Genomic DNA, 24659 nt, shown 5'->3' with positions numbered 1-24659 from the left:
CAATATCAGACCCCTTCCTTTAGGTGGACAACACAAGGTGGGGACATGCAGATCCCTTTGACACCATAATACCTGTGTGGGGTTTGTCTGAGAACTGCTAGGAAGTGCAAAATGTAAGGTTATCAAAATGATTGCTGGCTTGGGGCTGGGGGAGACCTGGCTCTGCCTCAACTGAGAAAAGAGAGTCATATAAGAAAGGGAAGTGGTCAGCCTTCCTTGGAGCCCACATCCCACTTTGAAAAGTGCAACTGAAAAGCAAAGAGAAAAATTGGGCCAGCTGATGTCTAACCACGGGGGGCAGGGAACTCAGATCACTCCACTGACTAACAGGCTAAGTAAGCTGTGAAGTCTGCCCTCAACCTCCACGCTAATGACATGTTGGGCTATATTGCTCTTTGTTGTGTAGGACTATCATGTGCATTGTAGGACACAGCCTGTCCTCTACCCATTAGATATCATTAGCATTCTCAAGCTGTGACAACTGGTAAAGTCTCCAGACATTGCCCAATCAAATTCACTACCAGCTGAGAAACACTGGACTAGCCCTGCATTCAAACCTCAGGTTTCTATTAGGCATCAACTCACCATTCCGACTCTATTCCCCTATACACAAAACAAAGATTGGAAGAATCAGGACACTTGAGGATGAGTTAATACATTTAACATGTGTTCAGCTCATCGTAAGAACTCATCAAAGTATTGCTATTATTATTAGGCAGAAATATAGGGAAAGCTCCAGTAGTTTTCTAATACTTTTCTTTCCAAGGACTGACTCCCTATTTGTCAATAACTTCATTTATGCTTTATAAGAGTTTGCTAGGCCTCCCCAAGAGTCACAAATCCAAAGAGAGAGAGAGAGGGGAAGACACTAGCCGAAAACCGCATGGTGACAGCCCAGGGTAGAATTCTAAGTGATCTTCACTTGGAAAATGAGGAGACTTGCATCCATGCTATCATTTCAATTGTTTAGGAGAAAACAACCCTAAAACAAGGGGATCCTGAGCTGTCCCATCTACTGACCAGTCTTTCTTCTCAACCAATAGGCAGCCTTTCTGTTGTGACCTTTTTGGTGGTCTCAGCTCCACTCCTTCAAGCCAAAACGATGAACAAAACGATAGATGAATTGACAAAATGATAGATGAATTCTGAGCTCTATTAAGGAGCAAGGGAAAAACTGAACAGTAGTCAGAGAGTGCACGGACAAATATTAACTGCAATGATGATGGTGGTGAGAGTTGTGCTGGGGGGATGTGTGGGAGGAGATTGCAGTGATGGTGGCGATGGTGGTAGTCATGATGGTGATGATGGGTGGGGGTGGTAGGGGTGGAGATGGTGGTGTTGCTGTTGCTGTGGTGTTGATGCCAGTGATGGTGGTAGTGACGGATGCGGATGACCCTGATAGTACTGATGGTAATGCTATTGATAATGTGACACTACTGATCATAGTTACAGAAGAGACAGCGGTGATGGTGGAAGTTGTATACTAGGCCAGGCGTGTTGGCTCACTCCTATAATCCCTGCACTTTGGGAGGGCGAGGTGAGAGGATTGCCTGAGCCCATGGGTTTGAGACCAGCCAGGCAACTTGGCGAGACCTCATCTCTACAAAAAAATAAAAAAATTAGCCGGGTGTGGTGGCGTGTGCCTGTAGTTCCAGTTACTTGGAAGGCTGAGGCGGAAGGATTGCCTGAGTCCAGCAGGTCGATGCTGGGTGTCCGTGAGCATGCCACCGCCCTCCAGCATGGGCGATGGAGTGAGATCCAACTCAAGAAAAAACAAACAAGTGTAGCTTGACTGCTATCTTAAGTAAGGAAGGAGGTAAAGGATATCATCTGATGGGTGGCAACCCTCGTCTCTTTCTGCTTGATGTTCAGGTGAATCATACATGTGTCTGATTTTCTCAGTCTCCTTTTGGAGGGCAGGGATGGTGTCTTATTAAATTTGCATCTCTAGTACCTGGCAGCAGGTCAGGTTGGGTGTAGAATAGATGCTTCATAAATGTTTGTTTTGTGAATAAGTGCCAGAGACCAAGGACTTGGTGCTATGATCTCGGACCCTTCAGCTCTCTGGGCACCATGTAGTCACTGAACAACTTTTCTGAGTGTCTTTGTTGCCCAGATGCTGTTCCAAGCACCAAGATTGCAGTACTGAACACAATACTCTTGGTCTCAATTCTCATGGAGCCTGAGTTCTAACAGGGGAGACATACAATGAACACATAAAGAAGGAGATAACTTTAGCTTGTGGTGATTGATACAGAACCAAGTAGGGTGACTTGATAGAGATGACCTGGTGGCTATTTTAGAGAGGGTGGCCAAAGAAGACCTCTCTGTGGGTCTGAGACATGAATGACAAGAAGTGCCCCTCCCAGGGGAAATCCAGTCTCTGAAGATTCCTCAAGAAAGTATAACTCAAGGCAGATCTGAAGGAGAATGAGTGGTTCCCAACCCAGAGAGAGTCTGGATCATACACAGCCTTAGAGGGCAGGGGATGAAGTATGAATAATTTTATTCCAGCAGTGGGGAGGCACTAGACTGGAGTATTAAGCAGCGGAAGTAGGACAGGAACACCAGTGTAGGAGACGGAGGAGGGAGAGAAGGTAACCACTGAGAATGGTCCTAGAGTTTTGTTTAGACCACTGAGTGGGTGATGTGAGAAGCACCGGGGGAGAGGCAAATTTAGAGAGAAGAAATGGAGATCTATTTTTTGGCTGTGTGAATTTTAAGAAGATTGTAGATATCTCTGGTGTCCTCATCTGCCAAGTGTGCTAATAGTAGTGCCTGTGGGTCTGTGGGGAGGATGCAATGAGAAAGGTGGCCAGCGTGGAGGGTGCCCAGCGTGGTGCCTCTCAACAGCCCACGCTCAATGATGCTATGTTTGTTGGCTCTCTGCCTCCTGTCCCAGGCGCCTGGTGAGGCCAACCCCATCAACATGGTATCCAAGCTCAGCCAGCTGACAAGTCACCTGTCCTCCATTGAAGATAAGGTATTTGCGGGGATCCTGCAGCTTCTCTTGGCTTCTCTTTGGTCCCCCTTTGCATTTCACTAAAGTTGTTCAGTCCAAGTCTGCAGGCTCTGTGTGCCTTCTGACCCTCTGTCCCTAATACTGCTGCCTACAGATCAAGACCTTGCTGCACGAGGGTCCAGAATCTTCCCACCGGCGTTCCCTCATTCCTCCAGTCACCTTCGAGGTAAGTGGCTATGGAGCAGTGGAGCCTAGACTTGCTCCACCATTGGGGGCTGGGGGATGTTCTGGTCCCTGTGGAAACAGGACTCTGGGCTTGGACTGGGGAAGAGTGAGAACCCCAGTGGCCAAGAATGGCAGTTAGACATTAGAACAGGTGCCCAGAGTGTCTGGAACCCTCTTCAAGGGAAGAGCATCTCATTGGCCCAAGGTGCTATGTAAACTCTGTCCTTCTCAAACTGGAGGCAATGAGTGATGTCAAATGGGAGCCCCAAACAGGCTGCAAAGTAGTGTCTAAAGGTAAAGGGAATTCGGGGGGAAAAAAACGTGCAATTCCTGCGATTTCTCCCAGAGTAACTGGACTAGGATCTCCAGGCTTGGACCCAAAAATGTGTTTTTCTTAACAATCCCCAAAGATTCTGGTGCATCCAGCCCAGCACTGGGCTCACATTCAGAAACACAGTACAAGCCACTCCTGTCCACCGCCCTCCCCCTCCACCGAATCCCCACTCTGAAGTCCTTTCTAGTCCTGGGTGAGGCTGAGGCAAGAGGATCGCTTGAGCCCAGGAGGTCATGTAATAAGATGGATCTCCATTGTCTGAGCATGCCTAGACAACTGCCTTTTTTTTTCTCTAATTATTATCAGTAAATGTTCAATTAGTGATTATAATAAGGCCTGGAAATATAAATCTGCTACTGGAATCTTTTCTAGAAGTAAATGTCAGATTAATGAGCATTGTCAAAGTAATCAGTGAATAAACCCTTTTCCAGCAGTTCGTCTGTTTCCTCTATAAAACCTGTTGGCGGAACAGCTCATCTGCACACAATGGACGAGTTGGGCTCCCCTGCAAGTTGTGATTCTCAGGAGAATTCATGGACATGTTCATGCATGATGTTGGGGTGAGGGAGACCAGGAAATAGAAGCCTGAGGTTCCAGTCAGGATGCCAACCAAGGGTCACTCAGCCATGTAGACAAGGGACTCACGGGTCAGCATTGCAAAAGCCCAAACAAAATCAACGAATGGTGTCTCTTCCTCTTCAAAGGTGAAGTCTGAGTCTCTGGGAATTCCTCAGAAAGTGCAGCTCAAAGTCGATGTTGAGTCTGGGAAACTGATCATTAAGAAGTCCAAAGATGGTTCAGAGGACAAGTTCTACAGCCACAAAAAAAGTAAGAGCCCTCACACCTGTTGTGCTCTTGTTCTGCTGGTGCCCTTCTGGATGACCAGTCAAGAGCAAGCTGTCCCGCCAGACCCATTCCACCCCTTTGTGGAGGGCGGGCCCCTTCCTGGGACATACGTCGCCCCTCACCCCGCCTGTGGAATTCCTGCCATTCTCTAAGCTCACCTCTGGGAGGGGGGGCTCCCCTGCATATCTGCCTCTGACCTGTGAACCTCCAGGCAGTGAGCTCACACCTCTCTGGTCACACATGGCACAGCCTGCCCTGGTGGTGGTTTTGCGTGTGTGTGTGTGTGTGTGTGTGTGTGTGTGTGTGTGTGTGTGTGTGTGTGTGTGTCTTCTCTTCCCCATCAGGAGTCAATCTGATGCATTCTGTCACCTCTCAGTGCCTGGTACAAGATGAGGTGTTATTGACTGTCAGATTGCTTCTTTAGCACAGCATAAACTAAAATGAGAGAACTTGGACTCTGGAACCAAGCTGTCTGCATTCACCTCCCAGCTCTGCCACTTAGCCAGCAGTATGACCTTGAACATGTCATGTATCCTCTTGGGGCCTCACTTTTCTCATCTGTAAAATGGGGATAATAATGATTAGATGATGAATCCACGTAAGGCTTCTTAGGATGGAGTCCTGCACACAGAAGCCCTTTGAGGGTCAGCATTATCATTAACAGGTTCTGAGCAGCTGAGGTTTTGAATTTTGCACCATCAAATCAACTCACCTATAGAATAGGAACTTATACACAAAACAAATGCTTACGGAGAAGCTGCGGTGGGCAGGACACTGGAGATTCAGGACAAGCAGGACTGATAAGGCCCCTGCCCACACATAACATATTCTGGTGCATGGAGTGGCTGGCAGAAACTCAGATAAATATATCAGACTCAGGTGCAGTGCTCTTGTCTGTAATCCCAGCATGTTGGGAGGCCGAGGCAGAAGGATTTGCTTGAGCCCGGGAATTCAAGACCAGCCTGGGCAACATAGTGAGACTTCATCTCTACAACAAAGTCAAAAAATTAGCCAGACACAGTGGTACATACCTGTAGTCCTAGCTACTTGGGAGGCTGAGGCGGGAGGATTGCTTGAGCCCAGGAGGTCGAGCCATGATCGTGCCACTGCATTTCAACCTGGGTGACAGAGCAAGACCCTGACACACACACACACACAAATCAAAACAATGGATGATCCAGCTACTGATAAGTACTGCCAAGGAAACAAAACAGGTTAACTGGGAAGAGGAGGGTAGTCAGGAAGCCCCCTCTGAAGAAGGGGTATGTAGGCTAAGACCTCAAGGTTGAGGAGCAACCGGTCAGACAGGGGAAAAGCACGTGCAAACACCGGGAGACAGGCACAGATGGAACATTGGGGAAAAGCAGAAAAGGCTCTGGGAGGAGGGATAAGAGTGGTATTAGAAGGTGGGGGATGTGGGATGACTTCACCTCATGGGTGTGGTGAGAAGTTTAGATTTTATCTCAAGCACATGGAGAGGCTTTGGAAAACTTACAGCAAGAATTTAAGTGCTAGACCTCAGTGCCCTTGAGTTACCCCCTCTCAGGGAGGGAGGAAGTAGGCCTGGGAGGGGACAGTGGGACTGGGGACCGGATTCATTGTTTCCACCCAGCATTGGGTTCCCTGCAGTGGCTAGCAGTTCCAAGCCCAGGTTAGAGAGGCTGTGCAGGGTGTCAGGAGGCAAGGGGGATGCCAGCATCCGGTGGGGAGTCACATGGGGCTGGTGATCAGCAGCAGCTGAGGAAAGTTTGAGAGTTTCCTGAGCAACCCCCTGTTCCAGCTGATGGCCAACAGGTGTGGACTCTTGCGACGACGCAGTAGTGATGGATAGGTTCCCCTGAGAAACCTGTTCAGTGCTGTATACCCTCCCCTCAAATTGATCCCCATTTTCACATCACAGTTTGTATCCCATGTCAGGTTTTCAGACCCCCATGAAGCCAAAATCTCTGGCTACAACAGCATTTTTCGTTGTTCAGAAATGAGTATCATTATTCAGAAATGGAATCTCAAGATTCCATTTAGTTGGTCGTGGCTAGTGTTGCCACATTTAGCAAATAGAAATAACAGGAGGTATAGTTAAATTTGAATTTCAGATAAACAATGAGTTTTTTTAGTATAAGTATGTCTCAGATGCAGTGACTCATGCCTTTAATCCCAGCACTTTGGAAAGCCAAGTTGGAAGGATCACCTGAGGCCAAGAGTTCAAGACAAGTCCAAGCAACATAGAGAAATCTCATCTCTACAAAAAATTTTTTTAAAAACTAGTCACTGAATTGTACCCCACATCTTTAAAATAAAAAAATTTTAAAAGGAAAAAAAAATTACCCAGGCATGGTGGCACATACCTGTAGTCCTAGCTACCCTGGAAGCTGAGGCCAGAGGATCACTTGAGTCCAGAAGTTGGAGGCTACAGTGAGTTATGATTACACCACCCAGCCTGGGAGATGGGCCAGATCGTATCTCAAAAAAAAAAAAAAAGGTATGTCTTATGCAATATTTAGGACATACTTATATAAAACAATTATTCACAGTTCTTCTGACATTCAAATTTAACTGGGCCTCCTATATTTTATCTGGTAACTCCAGGCATGATCAGTATCTTTTGTTCTTAATAAAGTAGTATGGGAATAGGAAAGAGCAAAAAGGATAAAATGGAAAATATTAAAGAGGTTTTGTAGAGAATAACAGCATCTGGTGGGGAGTCACATGGGACTTTTTAAATGAAGCTTGTGTTGCAATTATACACACATAAAAATGTATGTATATGAGGCCACCATATAAAACACATTTTTCTTGGGGGGTTACAGGCAAAAGAAAAAAAAATTAAAAGAATATCAAGTCCCTGAGCTGAATTTCTTGCTGGAAAGTAGAGGACTCTTGTCTGGCTATGTTAGAATGCTGACCGCTGAGATAGAATGTTCCGGGGGCAGTTTCTGTGTTGGAGAATGTGACTGATGACTGGAGTTGGAAAGTTGAGAAAAATCCCACTGCATGAGCCTTGTCATGCAGAAGCCCTGTGGGCTGCATGGGCTGCAATTCTGCACCATGTGACCAGGGTCATTTAGCCCATGTGTTAGAGTGGCCTGCAGAGATTGTCCTAGGCTAGCACCAGCAGCTCTGAAACAAGCACCAGCAGATAGGCGACTGCCGTGTCCCACGTGGGTCCCTAGGGTCCTAATGAGCCACAGGCTTTCCCTCATCTAGAGCTTGCTTCTAAGCTGTCTGTTCAGATAGCAGATATTTGACCTATTAGCCAAGCCCACAAATTATGTTGTCCATTGCCCCTAGAATCTCCTAGGGTTGGGTCTTCAGAGGGCAGGAAGGGAGATTATATATTCATCAGCGACAAGGGGAAAGAGGATACGAACACCAACAGCATCTGGGGGTAGTCTACACAGGTTCTAATCCAGCTGTGTCACTTTGGCCTAGTTACATAGTCTCCTCTCTGTGCCTCTATTTTCTCATCTTTAAAATAGAAATAATCATAACAATAGATTTCCCATAGAGATGTCATGAAGAGTAACGAGCTCATGCATGTGCCCATGATGGCATGGCAGAGTGTCCAGGTAGAGTCCAAGGGAAAGGCTTGGCCCTTGTGGGCTTGCCCCACCATGCACCTCCTCACTTGAGTCCCCTGAGGTTTGAGGGTTGACTTTGGGGCAGTAGGGGAGGGGAGTCTAAGAACCAGTCCTTGCAGGAGGTATAGGGAGCAGAGAGGGAAAAAACATAGAGGTAGTTTTATTTTCCTTCCACCCTTTTGAGTTCCTGGCTAGAGCTCCTGTCACAAAAAGCAGATCAACCAGAGAAGGTCATGTAGATTTCTTTCATGTAAGTTTTACTTGCCATGGGAGCCCTCACAAGGAAATGAAGACCCAAAGAAGCGGTTCAGTCTGAGTGTTTCTAGGACAGGTCTGAAGAAGAGTGAAGAACCATGGAAGAATGTGAGGAGACAGAGAGGTTGAGCTAAGTGGAGGGAACTGGGAGGACCTTGGCAAGGCCTATGCATTCAGAGTCTTCTTTGTATACCCGTGTCCTTGGAGACAAGGATGCTCTGTCCTCTGGGTACAGGAAGAACATCTCTCATAAGACAGTCTTACGACCTGCTTCATAGGAAGGTCAAGGAGTTCTTCCTGAACTTGCTCTTGTATTCCTTCAGCTTAAAATAGGCAATATGCTAAGAGACCATATTTTGGGGTAGTATGTCCTGAACCCCATCAATAGCACAGTGGGGTGTTAGAAGTCCAGCCCTGGGTTCCCATTCAGCCACTTGTGATCTTGGTCTGGTGCCTTCTCTCTGGTCTTCAGTTTGCTCTTCTATCAAATAGGGATAGTACAGTAGTATCCTGCAGGGCTGCCAAGTGACTTAGATTGGTGAACTTCAAAGCATGTAGTGCCAAGCATCCAGGAACTGCACCACTCCCATTATCATTATGCTTCCAGTGCAGCTGTGAGGAAGGCACATCTCAGGGAACAGAGTCCATGGACATTGGGGATGACAAGCTGTTATAATCCTGCAGCATTGAGCTTATAGCATCAGGGCAGGGCCATTCTGTATGGTGCCAAGAGGTAAAACAAAAGGACAAAGTGATGAAAAGTAGGTGAGGCAACATTTAAAACTAGAAGACCAGCTCAGGAGGCCCAATGCCCAAATAACAAGTGTCAGAAAGAGAAAACAGAGAGATGGAGTGAGAAGATTCATTAAAGAAAGAATTCTGGGAAAAGTCTCAGAAATGAACAAGAGTTTCCAGATTGAAAGTGACCCAAGTGTTCAGCACAATGGCGGGGGCACACACAATACTGGGAGGTCTCACAACACAGGGTTCAAAGCAAAGATCCTCAATACTTCCAGAGCAAAAGACAGATTACAGACTGTGTTGGGGTCCCCCAAGATCACCTCTAGTTTCAATGATTTGCTAGGAGAACTCAAAGGACTCGGCATATGATCATACTCGCAGCTGTGATTTATTAAATTGAAAAGATATAAGATAAGATCAGCAACGGTAAAAGACCCATGGGATAAAGTCTGGGGAAAACCAGGCACAAGTTTCTGAGAGTGCTTTCCCAGTTGGAGCCATATATGATACTTATTTCCTCCTCCAATGCATTGTGACAATAGATGTGAAATGTGATTTTTAGTTGGGGATTGGTCACATAACACCTCTGCCTGGCAGGTATCCAGATTTCAGAGTCCCAGAAGGAAAAATAGGTGCTCAGCACAAACCATATTGTTTGTACAAATAGTGCAGGCTCAGCAAGCCACTCAACAGTTCTAGGAATGGTGGGAACCTTCCCAAAATCGAATTTCCCAGTTACCAACCAAAGGCCAGCCTTGCAAGTAAGTCCTTCTAAAGATAGCAGTCTCAGGCTGGTTGCAGTGGCTCACATCTGTAATTCCAGAACTTTGGGAGACCGAAGTGAGAGGATTATATGAGCCCAGGGGTTTGAGACCAGCCTGGGCAACTTGGGGAGACCTCATCTCTATAATAAATCAAAAAATTAGCCAGACATGGTGGTGCATGCCAAGTAGTTCCAGCTACTTGGAATGGTGAAGCAGAAGGATCACCTGAGCCCAGCAGGTCAAGGCTGCAGTTGCTGTGAGTGTGCCACTGCACTCCAGCCTGAGCATCAGAGTGAGACTCTGACTTAAGGAAAAAAAAAAAAGATAGCAGTCACAGTCTTGCTATGTTAACTCTTTTCTGCCTACAGAAGACTCAACAGCATTATTTCTCTAGCTGAAAACTAGAGATGATGGATCAAGGTCTCTGGAGTCCTGTGGAAAATTTTCTCAAATTTACAGTTCTGTCAGTTAAGAGTGAGAGTAGAATTTTCTGACATGGAAAACCTCTACACATTTATCACTCATTTTCCCTTTCTTGGAAAACTACTAGAGATGCTCCTTTACCAAAATGAGGGTGTAAACCAAGAAGAGGAAGACATGAGGTCTAAGAAACAGGATCCAAAGTGAGAGAGAGATATGAATGGATTCCTAGACGATGAAGGAAGGTCTCAAGGTAAAGGCTCTGCATCAGGCCTAGAGGTCATCAGCCCAAAGACTGATGGGAAAAGACTGGGGAAGACTCCTACAGCATGATGAAACTGATGAAAATGCTCAGTCACATGGAAAAGAGAGTTACGAATTATGGGAGAGTAAGAATAAAAAACCATGGCAATTATTAACTCCAGGAAAAACAAAAAGTTGTATAAGAAAGGAAAAGCATGCCGGGCTCGGTGGCTCAGCCTGTAATCCCGCGCCTTTGGGAGGCTGAGGTGAATGGATTGCCTGAGTCCATGGGTTCGAGACCCGCCTGGGCAGCGAGACCTCAACTCTACAACAAATCAAAAAATAAGCTGGGCGTGGTAGCGCATGCCTGTAATTCCGGCTACTTGGAAGGCTGAGGCGGAAGTATCGCCAGAGCCTAGCAGGTCGAGGCTGCGGTGGCCGGGAGCGGCCACTGCACTCCAGTCTAGCCGACAGAGTGAGACTCCAACTCAAAAAAAAAAAAAGAAAGGAAAAGTAATCAGGACTGGTCTGTCAACAGTATTTCTATAATCATAATAACAAACACTGAATACCTATCTGGCCAAAATTATTATATAATTATTGGGAGGATGATGGGGTAACTGAGATCAAGCATTGGTGAGAAGTGAGGGGAGATTGGCCGTATGTGTGAAAGAAAGCTAAACCTTCATCTTCTGTAGTGGAAAGTAAAAATGTAATAGGAAATATCTAAAACTGAAATATCAGAAAGTAGCAACCAAGTACGTATTTTTAAAACATGGAGTAAAATTCCAAAAGAATTCATTAAGAAACTTGAAATTGGCTGGGCTCAGAGGCTCAGCCTGTAATCCCAGCACTTTGGGAGGCCAAGGCAAGCGGATTGCCTGAGCCTGCAGGTTCAAGACCCACGCGGGCCACTTGGCGAGACCTCGTCTCTACAATAAATCAAAAATGAGTCAGGCATGGTAGCACACGCCTGTAGCTCTGGCTACTTGGAAGGCTGAGGCGGAAGGATCTCCAGAGCCCAGCAGGGCAAGGCTGCAGTGGCCGGGAGCGTGCCACTACACTCCAGCCTAGGTGACAGAGTAAGACTCCAACTCAAAAAAACAAACATACAAAAAAAAGAAACTGGAAATTGGTTCCTTCTAGCAGAACATGGGAGGAAGTTAGGGTTGGGGGTACTGTTGTTTGTAAAAACTTTATAAAACAGTTTGACTCTTTTAATAGTTGATAAAAAGAAAAATTTTAAATTAAATTTAGATATAAATTACAAGCAAAGCAAAAGAAGGGAGAGAGGAAGAGTAAGGAAGGAAAGGAAGGAGGAAGAAGCGAAAAGAAGGGAAGGAGGAAGGCCGGGAGAAAGATGAAAACACAGACCATCATGTGCTCTCTGCCCTGGCAAGGTGACCTCTTGCTTATTCCAGATACTACTCTTTCTAAGCTTGAGCCCCTCCTGAGAAGAGCAGCCAGGAGCAGAAGAATCTGGGAGACCAGACACAAATTCAGGGCTCACCCTGGGATGGGAAAGTCAGAGGGGTTGATGGTAGGTGCCTGGAACACAGTGGAGATTCTATCTACAGGTTAAATGAGTGGATGGATGAATAAATGAATCTCTCCTCTTAAGTCCTGCAGCTCATCAAGTCACAGAAATTTCTGAACAAGTTGGTGATTTTAGTGGAAACAGAGAAAGAGAAGATCCTGAGGAAGGAATATGTTTTTGCTGACTCCAAAGTAAGTGACAACAAATATCTAAGATGGGCCAAGAGGGGAAGGAGGGGTCACAGTGTTTTGAAGCTCACTATGGGCCAGGGAGTGCACATCATTTAGATCACTCAGGTCTCAGAACAATGAGTTTCATACCTGAGAAAGCTGAGCTCAGACAGGTTAAGGATTGTGTTCCAGGCCAGCCGGGATTAGAGCAGTCACAGCTGCTGACTAGGGAGTGTGGATGCTTCCTGCTTTACCCAGCTGTCTCCCAGCCGTGAGGGCACATTGTTTATGTCACCTGCATCTCACTCAGCCCTGGCCTGGCCAGGAGACTTTTAGCTTCTCTGGGGTGGATGTGGAAGCCCTTTGGGGATGACCCAGGATTTAAATCTGAGTCCTGACCTAGCCTCTGTCCTAAGGACTTCTGTTTGCATATTTTGCCCCACTCTGCAGAAGTGGGATGCCCCTCCTAGGACTAGCTCCTAGGGTAAGAGGTGTTGTGGGCCAATGGAGACACCCAGGTTGGGTCTCTGTACAGCCTCTGCAGGGTTCTCTGTGATTTAACCCTTCACCTCAGAAATTTGTGGTTGAAACTCATCATCACGGCATCACTATTTGTCCTCTACTGTGCGGTTCACCTGAGGCAGTAAAAATGGATCGAGGAACAATAAGAGCGGCCGTTGTATCAGGGACTGGCTCACACCTCATAGCGGGCTCCACAGTCAAGGCCAAGGGGCAAGGACTCCTGGTGCAGGAGTGCCTGGATCCCCCTCCTACTTCCACCTGTGAAGTGGCAAGGGTGGGATGGTGGGAGGTCTGCAGGTACCCAGAGCTGCCAGGAATGATAGGGAAGAGGCTGGGAGAAACAAGGGAGTGAGGGACTGGACAGGTAGTGAAAGGCATAGAAAAAAACCACCTGGCTAAGCAGTATTCTGTGCATGTGAGCATAGGTTCAAAACCCAGTACTGCCCCATTGCTGCATACTAAGAAGGATTGAGTTACAATGATAAACTGAGGCACCAAGTCTTGAGCCACACACACCTAAAGGCAGGTTACAGTAAAGACAGCCATCATTATATCTTTGTGAGCTGGTTTCCTCAGAGAGGACGTAATGAGATTTGCAATTATTAGGTTGAACCAGATGAAATTGCTACTCTTTGTAGGTTTGAAACTGCCAAACACTGGTCACATCATATGGTCCAACCTGAGATCATGTGTACCCTCATGTGAAGTCAGCCTGAGAGAAGGCCAAGTCTGCTTGATTTCCCACTGTGTGCCCTGGAAAAATAAGTGGAAAATATTAGGCAACTATGACAGCCTTCATATGCTCCTCTCTTTTCAGTTTCTTAAATTTAAATTTTCTTTTATTATATAAGTAATCAATTCTCATTGGTGAAAAAGTAGCAAATACAAAGAAGTAATTGTTTAAAATAAAAACACCCTTTTACCTCTAGTTAACCTTGGACCATGCCCTTCCAGGTGTTTTAAAATAAAAACACAATGATACCACTCAAACTATTTTGTCAACTAGTTTGCCATACTTAACAATATATTGTGGCCATTTCTTGTTGGCAAAGTTTTTCCAGATAATACTAGTTAAATCCTTTGACACTCTAATTTATGGATGGTCCATAATATAATTTTTAAAGACTCCCCTAAGATTGGATGCTAAGGTTGTTTCCCATTTTTTTCTGCATGTGCTGCAGGGCCTTGATAGGGCTGGGTCTCTGTGCATTTCCTGATTATTTTCTTATAGTCACATCGTAACGGTGGAATGGCTGCCACAGAGACGCTCTTTGCTTATGACTTTGGACGCGTATTTCCAGGTTGCTGTCCTGGAAGTTCGTACTGATTTATGCTCCTCTCAGTTTTCCTGAAGCTGACCAAGTCCTTTGCAAAGTGTAATGTGCAGGGAGGCAGAGGCCTTTCTGAGTCTGTCTGCCCTTCAATCCCCAGAAGAGAGAAGGCTTCTGCCAGCTCCTGCAGCAGATGAAGAATAAGCACTCGGAACAGCCAGAGCCTGACATGATTACCATCTTCATCGGCACCTGGAACATGGGTAGGTCCATGTGTCCCCTCCCTCCAGCCACACCCTCTGGTTCTGATTTGTTGCCTCAGGCATCCCTGAATCGGCACCCATCTCTCCATCCTCCTTGCCCCAGTCCCCAACCCACTCACACAGCTTCTTTTTGGGGGCATTCCACCCTTTTCCTGAAATAGTGGGTAAGAAAAATGAACTCTGGGACTGTTGAATCCCAAGAGCAACTGGAGTGGGTCACTTTGCGTGTCTGCATGAGAAAATTTTAGAGACAGAATCTGAATACCCAGGTGAAAAGGTTCACAGGCACCCTGCCAACCTTAGACATCTCTCCAAGAGGCCCAGGCTTGAAAAAAAAAAAATCTCCCTCTAAGTAGGGCTGCCAGATTTATTAAGACATACACACACACACACACACACACACACACACACACAGAAAAACACACACACACACACACACACACACACACAGAAAAACACACACACAGAAACACATACACATACTTAGGTAGGCAGGTGGACAGATAGAGGAAGCCCAGTCAAATTTAAACTTCATCTAAACAACAAAATTTTTAGTATAGATGTTTAGCTAGAAATAAATACTATATATATATATATATATATATATATATATGCCAAGTATTTATTATGGTGAATAAAAACTATGTATGTATTTTGTACTAATATATTTTAGATAATAAATATGTAAATGTAATATACTAATATAAATTATACTAAATAATTACCTAGTATAAGTATACAGCTAGCAATAAATACTAAAGATATAAATACAAATATATATTATACTAAACACAAATTATACTAAATAAATTTTAGTGTAAGTATTCATCTAAAAATAGGTAAGTAGACAGAAGATGTCCAGTTAAATCTAAATTCATCAGCTGAACAGCTATTACATGGCGCATATTTATTCTAAAAACTATCTAAAGTCTGAATTTAAGTGACTATCCTGGATGCTCTTGTGTGACTACGTACGCCTCCCCCCCTCCCCGCACAGTTTCCCACTCTTTGTTTTGAATTCTCCTGATGGCAGTGACTGGATGTGCCTTTGACTCACTTGGTGTTGGGTTTTGCTGTTGAAGGTAACGCCCCCCCTCCCAAGAAGATCACGTCCTGGTTTCTCTCCAAGGGGCAGGGTAAGACACGGGACGACTCTGCCGACTACATCCCCCATGACATTTATGTGATCGGCACCCAGGAGGACCCCCTGGGAGAGAAGGAGTGGCTGGAGATCCTCAAACACTCCCTGCAAGAAATCACCAGCATGACTTTTAAAACAGTGAGCAACTGGCTGTGCCCTGGGTGGGGCCTTGGGACAGGGGTTTCACTCAGCTGGGAGCATCTCAGAGGCCAGGGCTAGGACCTCAGTGGTCTCCCCACTGAGAGATGTGCCAGTATTCAGAAAAAAATGGGGTCCGCGGGGTGTTACTGACAATCACTGAGTCCTCTGCCTTCCCTCTTCCCTTGGTCAGCCCCGATTCTCATCTTTAAGATGTAGTGTCTCATTTGTCTGGCATCTTTTGGAGTTCTCCAAAGGGTTAGGATTACAGACAGGTACTCTACACCACGGGCTGGAATGGGTGGAAATCACTGTGCTCTGGGCTCACACCCCACACCCAAACTGAGTGTTGCAACATTGTCTTCCTACCAGATTGCCATCCACACACTCTGGAACATCCGCATTGTGGTGCTGGCCAAGCCTGAGCATGAGAACCGGATCAGCCACATCTGCACGGACAATGTAAAGACTGGCATCGCAAACACGTTGGGTGAGCAGGGTGGGGAGCTCGCATTCTTCAGTTTTTGGTCTTACTGGTATCCTCTGCCTCAAATCACACATCCATGTGCCTCCCAGGCTGTCCTGGGATCCCCTCAGTCAATCCTGGGCAAATCAGGATGGTGGATCTTCCTGGCCAAAACTCACTCATAATGTATACCTGTGCTTCTGGAGATCCATCTAACATGCAGGTTCTGACTTGGGTCTTGGACAGAACCTGAAATTCCAAGTTTCTGACAAGCTCCCAGGTGAGATCAGTGCTGCTGTTCAGTCCATGGACCCCACTTTGAGTAGCAAGAACCCAGAACGGAGGTTGACAAAATCTTGCTGGAAAGGGCCAGATAGAAAATATTTTAGACTTTGTGGGCCATACACAACTGCTCATCTCTGCCTTTGTAAAATGAGATCAGCCAGAGTCAACCCCAAAAGTGAGTAGGAGTGGCTGTGTTCCAGCAAGACCTTGCTTGCAAACACAGGCTGTAGTCAGTCAACTCTCGATCTCGGTCCCTGTTCACCCAGGATGGAGCTGGAAACGTTGATAGTGGTTGTGAGTAGGTGGGGATGGATCAGGGTGCTTCAGAGAGCTCAAAGAGGACAGGAGGACTTTGTGAGCATGGTAGAGGGGGTCTGTCCATGGGAGTCTGTAAGTGTGAGTGTGAGGGTGTGAGGTGTATGTGAGTGTGAGTCTGTGTGTGTGAGTCTGCAGTGAGCATGTGTGTGAATCAGTCTGTGTGTGTGAGTGCATGCACGAGTGTGAGTGTGCAAGCCTCTGTGTGTATGTGTGTGTGTATGTCTATGGATGTGTGATTTTGAGTCTGTTTATGTGTCTATGTGAGCATGGGTATAGGAGCTGTGTGGGAATCTGTAGTGAGTATGAGTATGTTAGTGTGTATGAGATGTATTTGAGTGGGAGGGTGAGTTTGTGTGTGTGAGTTTGTGTGTGTGAGTCTGTAGTGTGCGTGTGTATGAGTCAGTCTGTGTGTGAGTGCATGCGTGTGTGTGTGTCTATGGATGTGTATTTTTGAGTGTGTTTATGTGTATGTATGTGAGTGTGAGTCGTGAGTGTGTATATGAGTCAGTCTGCTTGTGTATGAGCGCATGTATGTGTGTGAGTGAGCCTATGTGGGTGTGTGTGTGTGTCTATGGATGCATGTTTTAAGTGAGTCCATGTGTGTGCACCACCCTATGTCTATGAGTATATGCTTGTGAGTGTGTGTGTGTATCAGTCTGTTTTGTGAGTCTGTGTGAGTCCATGGGTATGTGTTTTGTGTGTTTGTTTGAGTGTAGGTATGTAAGTGCGTGGGTGTGTGCTTGTGTGTCTGAGTGTGTGTGCGTAGGTGCTAGTGCCTGTGTGTGGGTTCAAGTGGAGTGGTCTCACACACACAGGCTGTAGGGCATTGAGGAGCCATGGGGCGTCAAGGGGCCACAAGGGTGTTGAGGGCAGGGCCAGTAGATTTTGGGGGCTGGAGTCTGGGACCGGACAGAGTCCCGGAGATAACAGGAAATAAAAGAATTGCTGAAATTGAATGTGAAAAGCTCTCTCAGCTTTTCTTCTGACAAACCACAAACTGTCCGCATTCACCCCCACCTGTCCCCTTCCTTCCTGTCACAGTGGAAGGGTGGGGCTGACATGCCATCCCCGGCTACACTCACATCCTTCTGCTGCCCAGGAACTGTTCTGGGTTCAGATTCCATCACTTCCTGGGCTTCCAGCTTCTCCCATTGGTCCCCGCCTTACTGCGCAGAATATACTCGAAGCTTCTATTGCAACAGAAAACCAATCAATAATTTAAGCTTTCATATTAAGAAATTGGGGCCAGGCATGGTGGCTCATGCCTATAATCCAAGAACTTTGGGAGGCTGAGATAGAAGGATTGATTGAAGTCAGGGGTTCAAGGCCGCAGTGAGCTATGATCACACCACTGCATGTCAGCCTGGGTGGCAGAGCAAGACCCTCAAAAAGTAAAATGCTCTGGGTGTGGTGGCACATGCCTGTAGTCCCAGCTACTTGGAAGTCTGAGGCAGGAGGATCGCATGAGTTGAGGAGACAGAGGCTGTGGTGAGCTATGATCACACCACTGCACTCTAGCCTGGGAGACAGAGCAAGACCTTGACTCAGAAATAGATTAATAAATGAAAGAGAACAAGTGAAATAAATTTTAATAATAGGTCTTATTGTACTTCATACATCAAAAATATCATTTTAATAGGTATTCAATGTAAGAAATTAATAGGTATTTTACATTCTGTGTTTCTTACCAAGTCCACATTCCAATGTGTATTTTATACTTGTAACCCAGTTCATTTAGACCAGTTGCGTTGCAGGTGTTTGATGGTCACACATAACCTGTGACTGCTGTATTGAACAGAGCAGTTCTCAAATTCAGTAGGCGTCAGAATCACCTAGAGCAGTGGTCAGCAAACGGTTTCCATAAAAGGGCAGATGGTGAATATTTCTGGCTCTGTGGGTCATGAAGTCTTTGTTGGTATAACCTGTAAACAGTCACAGACAAGACCTCAATGAATGAGTACAACCGTGTTCCCATAAAATGTTCTTTATGAGCACTAAAATTTGCATTTCCTATTTTAATGTGTCACAAAACATTTTTCTTTTTATTTTCCCCCCAACCATTTAAAAATGTAAAAACCATCTTTAGCTGACAGTGGGCCAACGTTTGCCCACCTGTGACTTGGAGGGCTTGTCAAACACAGATTACTGGGTCCCACTGCTGATTTTCTGATTGAGTGGTTCTGGGGTAGGGTCTATGAATTTGCCCTTCCAACAAAATCCTGCAGCTGGTCCAGAGAACATGCTTTGAGAACCACTAGTCTAGTACAGATCAAAATGTTGGCAGAAGGCAGTGTGATCTTTATGTGGGTTTTTGGTCTCACCGGGAAACTTGAGCTAGCTGGGAGGGAGGTCAACCTACCCAAACTGGGGCATTTCCTTTTGAGTCTTCTTCCCAAGGCTTCTGGCTGCTTTTGAGGGTCCTTGCCCACTTGGTATGCTGGTCACTTTAGAGAGATGCCAGGAGTGGATTATAGCAGTCACCTTCTGCCCTGCTGAGTAGCCCAAGGCTGCTGCCATTGGCCTTGCTCTGTGTTGTCTGGTGTCCTCCCTCCCTGCCTGTCTCCCACCTCAAATGACTCATTTTGCCTTCCTCTTTTGCCAACTCCTCCCTTACCTACCTCTCTCACTCTTTGCCTTACCTTGATTTCCTGCCCCTTGACAAGTTTGCCTGTTTGATTTTTTATTCTTCTTTTTCCTCCTCTTCTTAGGGAACAAAGGAGCCGTGGGAGTGTCATTCATGTTCAATGGAACCTCCTTGGGGTTTGTTAACAGCCACTTGACTTCGGGAAGTGAAAAGAAACTCAGGTAATGGAGCTTGTTCTCCCAGGAGTCCGTGTTTGGGTTATTTATCCACAGACCTCACACCCCTAAATACCAAAATTACTGGCTCAGCCCTTGCCTGGGACTTTGTGGGTGTCTTGCCAGCCTTTAAGGGCTCTCTATGGTCTCATGAAAGGCAATTTCAGCACAATAGTGACCTCATGTGTGGATGAATTTTGTCCAAAGGTCGGAAAAGACATTTCCTTGTGTTGTTAATCCAATAGACCCCTAAATGCCACTCCATTTCTAAAGGGAAGACCTCATCTGGAGCATCTTTATACACCAAAGCCCATTTTGCCTTTCGGTGGCTCAGTCACGAAGACAGCTGTCTAAAATAGTCACTATTGCAATTCCCTGCCGAGCAGATTCTGCGCCACTGGGGCCCCTGTCTTCTGTGTTCCTAGTTCGATCTTAAAGGTTCTTTGCATCCCAGCTGTGCCCCAATCGCGTGGTAAGGTCTTCCGCTGCAGCAGGCCAGGAGGGCTAAGTCTTGCTTCCCCGCACCTGTCATAACAGAGTGGCTTCCTGCCATAGCAGGCTAAGGAATCAGTGACCCCATGTCAGATGGTCGATTTTTCCTTGCGTTAGGCGAAACCAAAACTATATGAACATTCTCCGGTTCCTGGCCCTGGGAGACAAGAAACTGAGTCCCTTCAACATCACTCACCGTTTCACCCACCTCTTCTGGCTTGGGGATCTCAACTACCGTGTGGAGCTGCCCACCTGGGTAAGGGGCTAAGGGGCTGCCTGCCTGGTGTTGGGGCTGAGGCTGCATAAGACAGAGGTTCCTCTGAGTCAGCTCAGGGCAGATGGTCATGGAGATGCACAAACTGAGCTGGACCAAGGCGGCCACTCCCCTCAGGGACTCGACGCTGTTCCTATTACAGAACCTCAGCCTTTCCTTACAGTTTCCCTCTGCTCACGCCCAGTTCCCATGTAACTGTCATGGCCACCCTTTCTCACTATCACTCTGCCACCTGCTTCATCCACTTGCCCAGCCACAGCCCCACAGTTTGCCAGGCACAGATTAGGGCCTGTGGCGTCTCACCAGTGGCCCGCACATGGCCTTCTTCCAGGAGGCAGAAACCATTATCCAGAAAATCAAGCAGCAGCAATATGCAGATCTCCTGGCCCATGACCAACTGCTCACAGAGAGGAAGGAACAGAAGGTTTTCCTGCACTTTGGTAAGAACAACAGTCTTCTCTTGAACCCTCTCCAGCTATCCTTCCATTGCCCCTTTCCCCTGACATCCTTACCAGAGGAAGGATGATAGCTGAGAGAGAGGGAATCTCAACTAGATGAGAGCTTGGGGAATCAAAGTGGAAACCAGGTCTCTCTGTTTCAGAGGAGGAAGAAATCACGTTTGCACCCACCTACCGTTTTGAAAGACTGACACGGGACAAATACGCCTACACTAAGCAGAAAGCAACAGGGGTGAGTCCTCTTCATAAACATCCCCCCTACCTACCATCTCCACCCATCTCGTGTCTGTTCCCATAAAGGTGAACAGAAAGTAGAAAGCAAGTAGAAAGTTTATATGGCTAGGCAGCAATACAAACCAAAAAAATGGAGCGGAAGAAAGGGAGGGCAGGAGGAAGGGAAAGGGAAAGAAACTAGAAATACCATGTTGATTTATGTCACAGAGCAAAAGGGCAATCAAACTTGTACACTGAAAAGAGTTCAACTAATAACCCTCATAATTTACCTTCTGTCCCGATAGTTTAAGATTCTCATAGGATTTTAAAGCATTATTTCCTTAACCAGGTTCTGAAACTCACTAAAAAAAAAAATTTCTGTGATCAAATGTATTTGCCAAACTGCCAAGTGAATCAGCATTAAACAGGCTTTTTCACTGTAGAACTTATCAGAGCCTGGAATATCAATTAGAATCATATGAGGCCACTTGTATTTACTCATTTGTTCAAAGACATTTGCTGATGACCTATTATGTGTTAGGCACTCTCCGAGGTGATGGGAGATCAAAGATGATTGAGATATCTTCCCAAGGAGTTTATAGTAGGAAAAAAACAAGACAACCACACAGCTAATTGCAGCCAGAGACAGAGTATGATGAGGCCAAATGCAATGAGAAGCTACCAGAAAAGAATATGACCACCAGGACAGGGAAGGATCGAAGAAGCCAGCCAAGGAGGCCAATTCATGTCAGGGTTCTGAGGGTTGGAGGGCTGGGTGGTGAGACACTCAGGACTGCTAGAAGCCTGGAGAAATGGAGAATGAGTTTAAAGTATTGTCTGAAAGAGTTTTGGGCATCACCTAGACTCAGAGGGCAAGTGAAGAACTGAAAGTGAGAAAGAAAGGCTAAGTGTTGGGTGGATTCCAGGACAGATCAGAAGAGGAAGAGGACAAGACAAGAGGAGGCGAAGCAGTCCAGGACTGCTGCCATGAACAAGGCTGAGGCCTTTAGGACAGGACACCCTCTTCTGAGGGTCCACTGCCTACTGTATGGATGGCTTCTCCTATAAGGCTGGTGCACAGGGGCAGATGTGTGGCTGGTAAGGCGTGGTCTGGCTTGATGCTCACATCAAGGTGAAACAGATGGAGGTCTGAGATGGGAGAGTGGACAGTCCTTGGTGCCAGGTGGTGACAGGAAACAGGAAGCTACTGAAAGTTCTGCTGGGCAGCATCACAGTGGCATACAGAGAATCGTGGTGGGCATCGTTGTAAAGGATAGGGATGATGCAGGGGCTGCAGTGAGAAGGCCATTATGGTGCTCTGATTGGGCAATAACTAGGGCCTGGATCTGGGAGAAAAACAGTAAAAATGAAGGAAAAAGGAGAAAAGCAAGATACACTGAGAGATCTGATTGCCATTGATAAAAACTTGGAAATTCAAAGTTAGAGCTGACTCAGAGGGGAGAGAAATAGAACTTGTTTTCACATTTATTGATTGTATACCATTAGCAGTAAACATCAAAGAAAATATACAGAAGGCAGTTGAAAGTACAGTCACGCATCACTTAACAAGGACTGTGTTCTGAGATATGCATCATCAGGCAGTTGTGTCATACAAACCTCATCAAGCGGACTTATACACACCAAGATGGTATAGACTGCTACACACCTAGGCTGTGTAGTATAGCCTGTTGTGTCCAGACTACAACCTACAGTACTGAATACTATAGATAATTATAATACCATGGTAAGTAATTGTGTATCTAAACATAGAAAATGTATGGTAAAAGTGTGATATAGAAGATAAAAAATGGTCCATCTGCATGAGGCACTTAGCATAATGGAGCTTGATATGGGAGAGTGGACAGTCCTTGGTCTAGAAGTTGGTCTGGACAAGTTAGTGAGTGAGTAGTGAGTGAATGTGAAGGCTAGGACATTACTGGACTCTACTGTACACTGTACACTTAGGCTACACTACAATTATTGAAAATATTTGTCTTCAGTAATTAACTTTAGTTTACTTTTTACTTTATAAACTTTTACATTTTTAACTTGTTAACTCTTTTGTAGTAACACTCAGCTTAAAACATAAACACATGGTACATCTATACAAAAATATTTTCTTTCTTTATATCCTTATTCTATAAACTTTTTTCTATGTTTAAAGTAACTTATTTTGTTTTTACTTTTTAAACATTTTTGTTAAAAAAACGAAGACACAAACACACACATTAGCTTAGGCCTACATAGGATCAAGATCATCAATCTCACTGTCTTCCGCCTCCACATCTTGTCCCACTGGAAGGTCTTCAGGGGCAATAACACACATCTCTTATGATAACAACGCCTTCTTCTGCAATACCTTCTGAAAGACCTGCCTGAGGCTATTTTTCAGTTAACTTTTTTTAATACATAAGTAAAAAGAGGACACTCTAAAGTAACAATAAATAGTATAGTAATTATGTAGCTAAGTGACATGGTTGTTTATTGTCATTATCAAGTATTGTGTACTAGCCGGGCTTGATGGCTCAGCCTGTAATCCTGCGCCTTGGAAGGCTGAGGTGAGAGGATTGCCTGAGCCCACGGGTTCAAGACCCGCCTGGGCAACTTGGTGAAACCTCATCTTTATGGTAAATCAAAAATCAGCCAGGCATGGTAGCGCGCACCTGTAGTTCCAGCTACTTGGAAGGCTGAGGTGGAAGGATCGCCGGAGCCCAGCAGGTCGAGGCTGCGGTGGCCAGGAGCGGCCACTGCACTCCAGTCTGGGTGACAGAGTGAGACTCCAACTCAAAAAAAAAAAAAGTATTATATATTTACATAACTGTATGTGCTACACTTTTATACTACTGGCAGTGCAGTAGGTTTGTCTACACCAGCATCACCACAAACTCATGGATAATGCACTACCTTACAACACTCCAATAACTATGATGTCAGCTTCATTATAGGACCATTGTCTTATTTGCAGTCTTTCATTGTGATACATGACTGTATTTGCAGAGCTCCCCAGGTAATTCTCAGGGACAGCAATGCTGAGAACTGTAATGTTAAGAGGTAACAGGTAGCATCTATGATAACTAGGCATGCACCTACTCTGTGATTCAGTAATTTCACTCTGTTGTGTACTCAAGAGAAATTAGCACATTTGTTCACCAAAAGGTACAAGAATGCTTACAGCAGCTTTGCTCATAATCTCCAAAACTGGAGACAGCCCTATGTCCACTAACAGCAGAACAGATAAATGTGGTATACACGGACAAATGTGGTATACACAGACTACTTCAGCAATAAAATGAAAGAGCTTTTACAAGCAACAAAATGAGTGAAAGAGTCAGACACAAAATAATATGTACTGAATGCATCCATTTATTTTAGCTCAAAAATAGGCAAAATTAATCAGTGGAGATGTTAATCACAATAGTGTTCACCTCTCTGAAGTGGTAGGACTGACAAGCAACAGGCATGAGGGAACCTTTTGGGATGGTGGGAATCTTCTTCATTTTGCTCTACGTGGTGGTTAAATGGGAGTATACAAGTATAAACAGCTTTCATCAAGCTGTATATGCAAGATTAGTATACTTTACTGTATGTAAGTTATATCTCAGGTTAAAAAAAAGTAAATGGGTGTTTTAGAAGTAAAGGCAGTAAAAATAGAACATTCTTGAAAGAAAGTCAGTACAAGGAACAAAAGAGAAAAAGTAATTGAAGGAAATGGAAGAGGAAAGCTTATTTAGGATGAATCCTTCTTTGTAGACAGAGAAGAAAGAGCTAGAACATAAAAGGATAAGGATATTGATTAAAAAGAGTTGTTATCATTGCCTATTTACCTATCTATTACACCTAATAAGCATTTTGCTCACCATTGTAGCCTGAGTATAGGCTTGTATAGTAGATATTGTTTGAATGATTAAATGAGTGGATGGGTGGGTGGGTAGATGGATAGATGA

General features: G+C 45.4%; 1 protein-coding gene across 1 annotated transcript in view; it reads left to right on the top strand.

The window, feature by feature from the left end:
* The window catches only part of INPP5D (inositol polyphosphate-5-phosphatase D), a 133379-nt gene that overhangs the window by 81532 nt on the left and 27188 nt on the right, over positions 1-24659 (top strand). The window contains exons 7-17 of the mRNA XM_008065112.2: positions 2903-2983; positions 3117-3188; positions 4226-4349; positions 11990-12096; positions 14029-14131; positions 15214-15410; positions 15783-15900; positions 19188-19284; positions 19888-20026; positions 20376-20484; positions 20646-20734. Coding sequence (XP_008063303.1) covers positions 2903-2983; positions 3117-3188; positions 4226-4349; positions 11990-12096; positions 14029-14131; positions 15214-15410; positions 15783-15900; positions 19188-19284; positions 19888-20026; positions 20376-20484; positions 20646-20734 — 1236 coding nt within the window. The remainder of the gene's footprint in view (positions 1-2902; positions 2984-3116; positions 3189-4225; positions 4350-11989; positions 12097-14028; positions 14132-15213; positions 15411-15782; positions 15901-19187; positions 19285-19887; positions 20027-20375; positions 20485-20645; positions 20735-24659) is intronic.

This window comes from Carlito syrichta, unplaced genomic scaffold, assembly GCF_000164805.1.
Source record: "Carlito syrichta isolate Samal-C Ts95f unplaced genomic scaffold, Tarsius_syrichta-2.0.1 Scaffold308158, whole genome shotgun sequence".
In the NCBI taxonomy this organism is placed as follows: Eukaryota; Metazoa; Chordata; class Mammalia; order Primates; family Tarsiidae; genus Carlito; species Carlito syrichta.
Note: the sequence above shows the minus strand (reverse complement) of the source record. Positions and strands in the feature narration are given on the sequence as shown.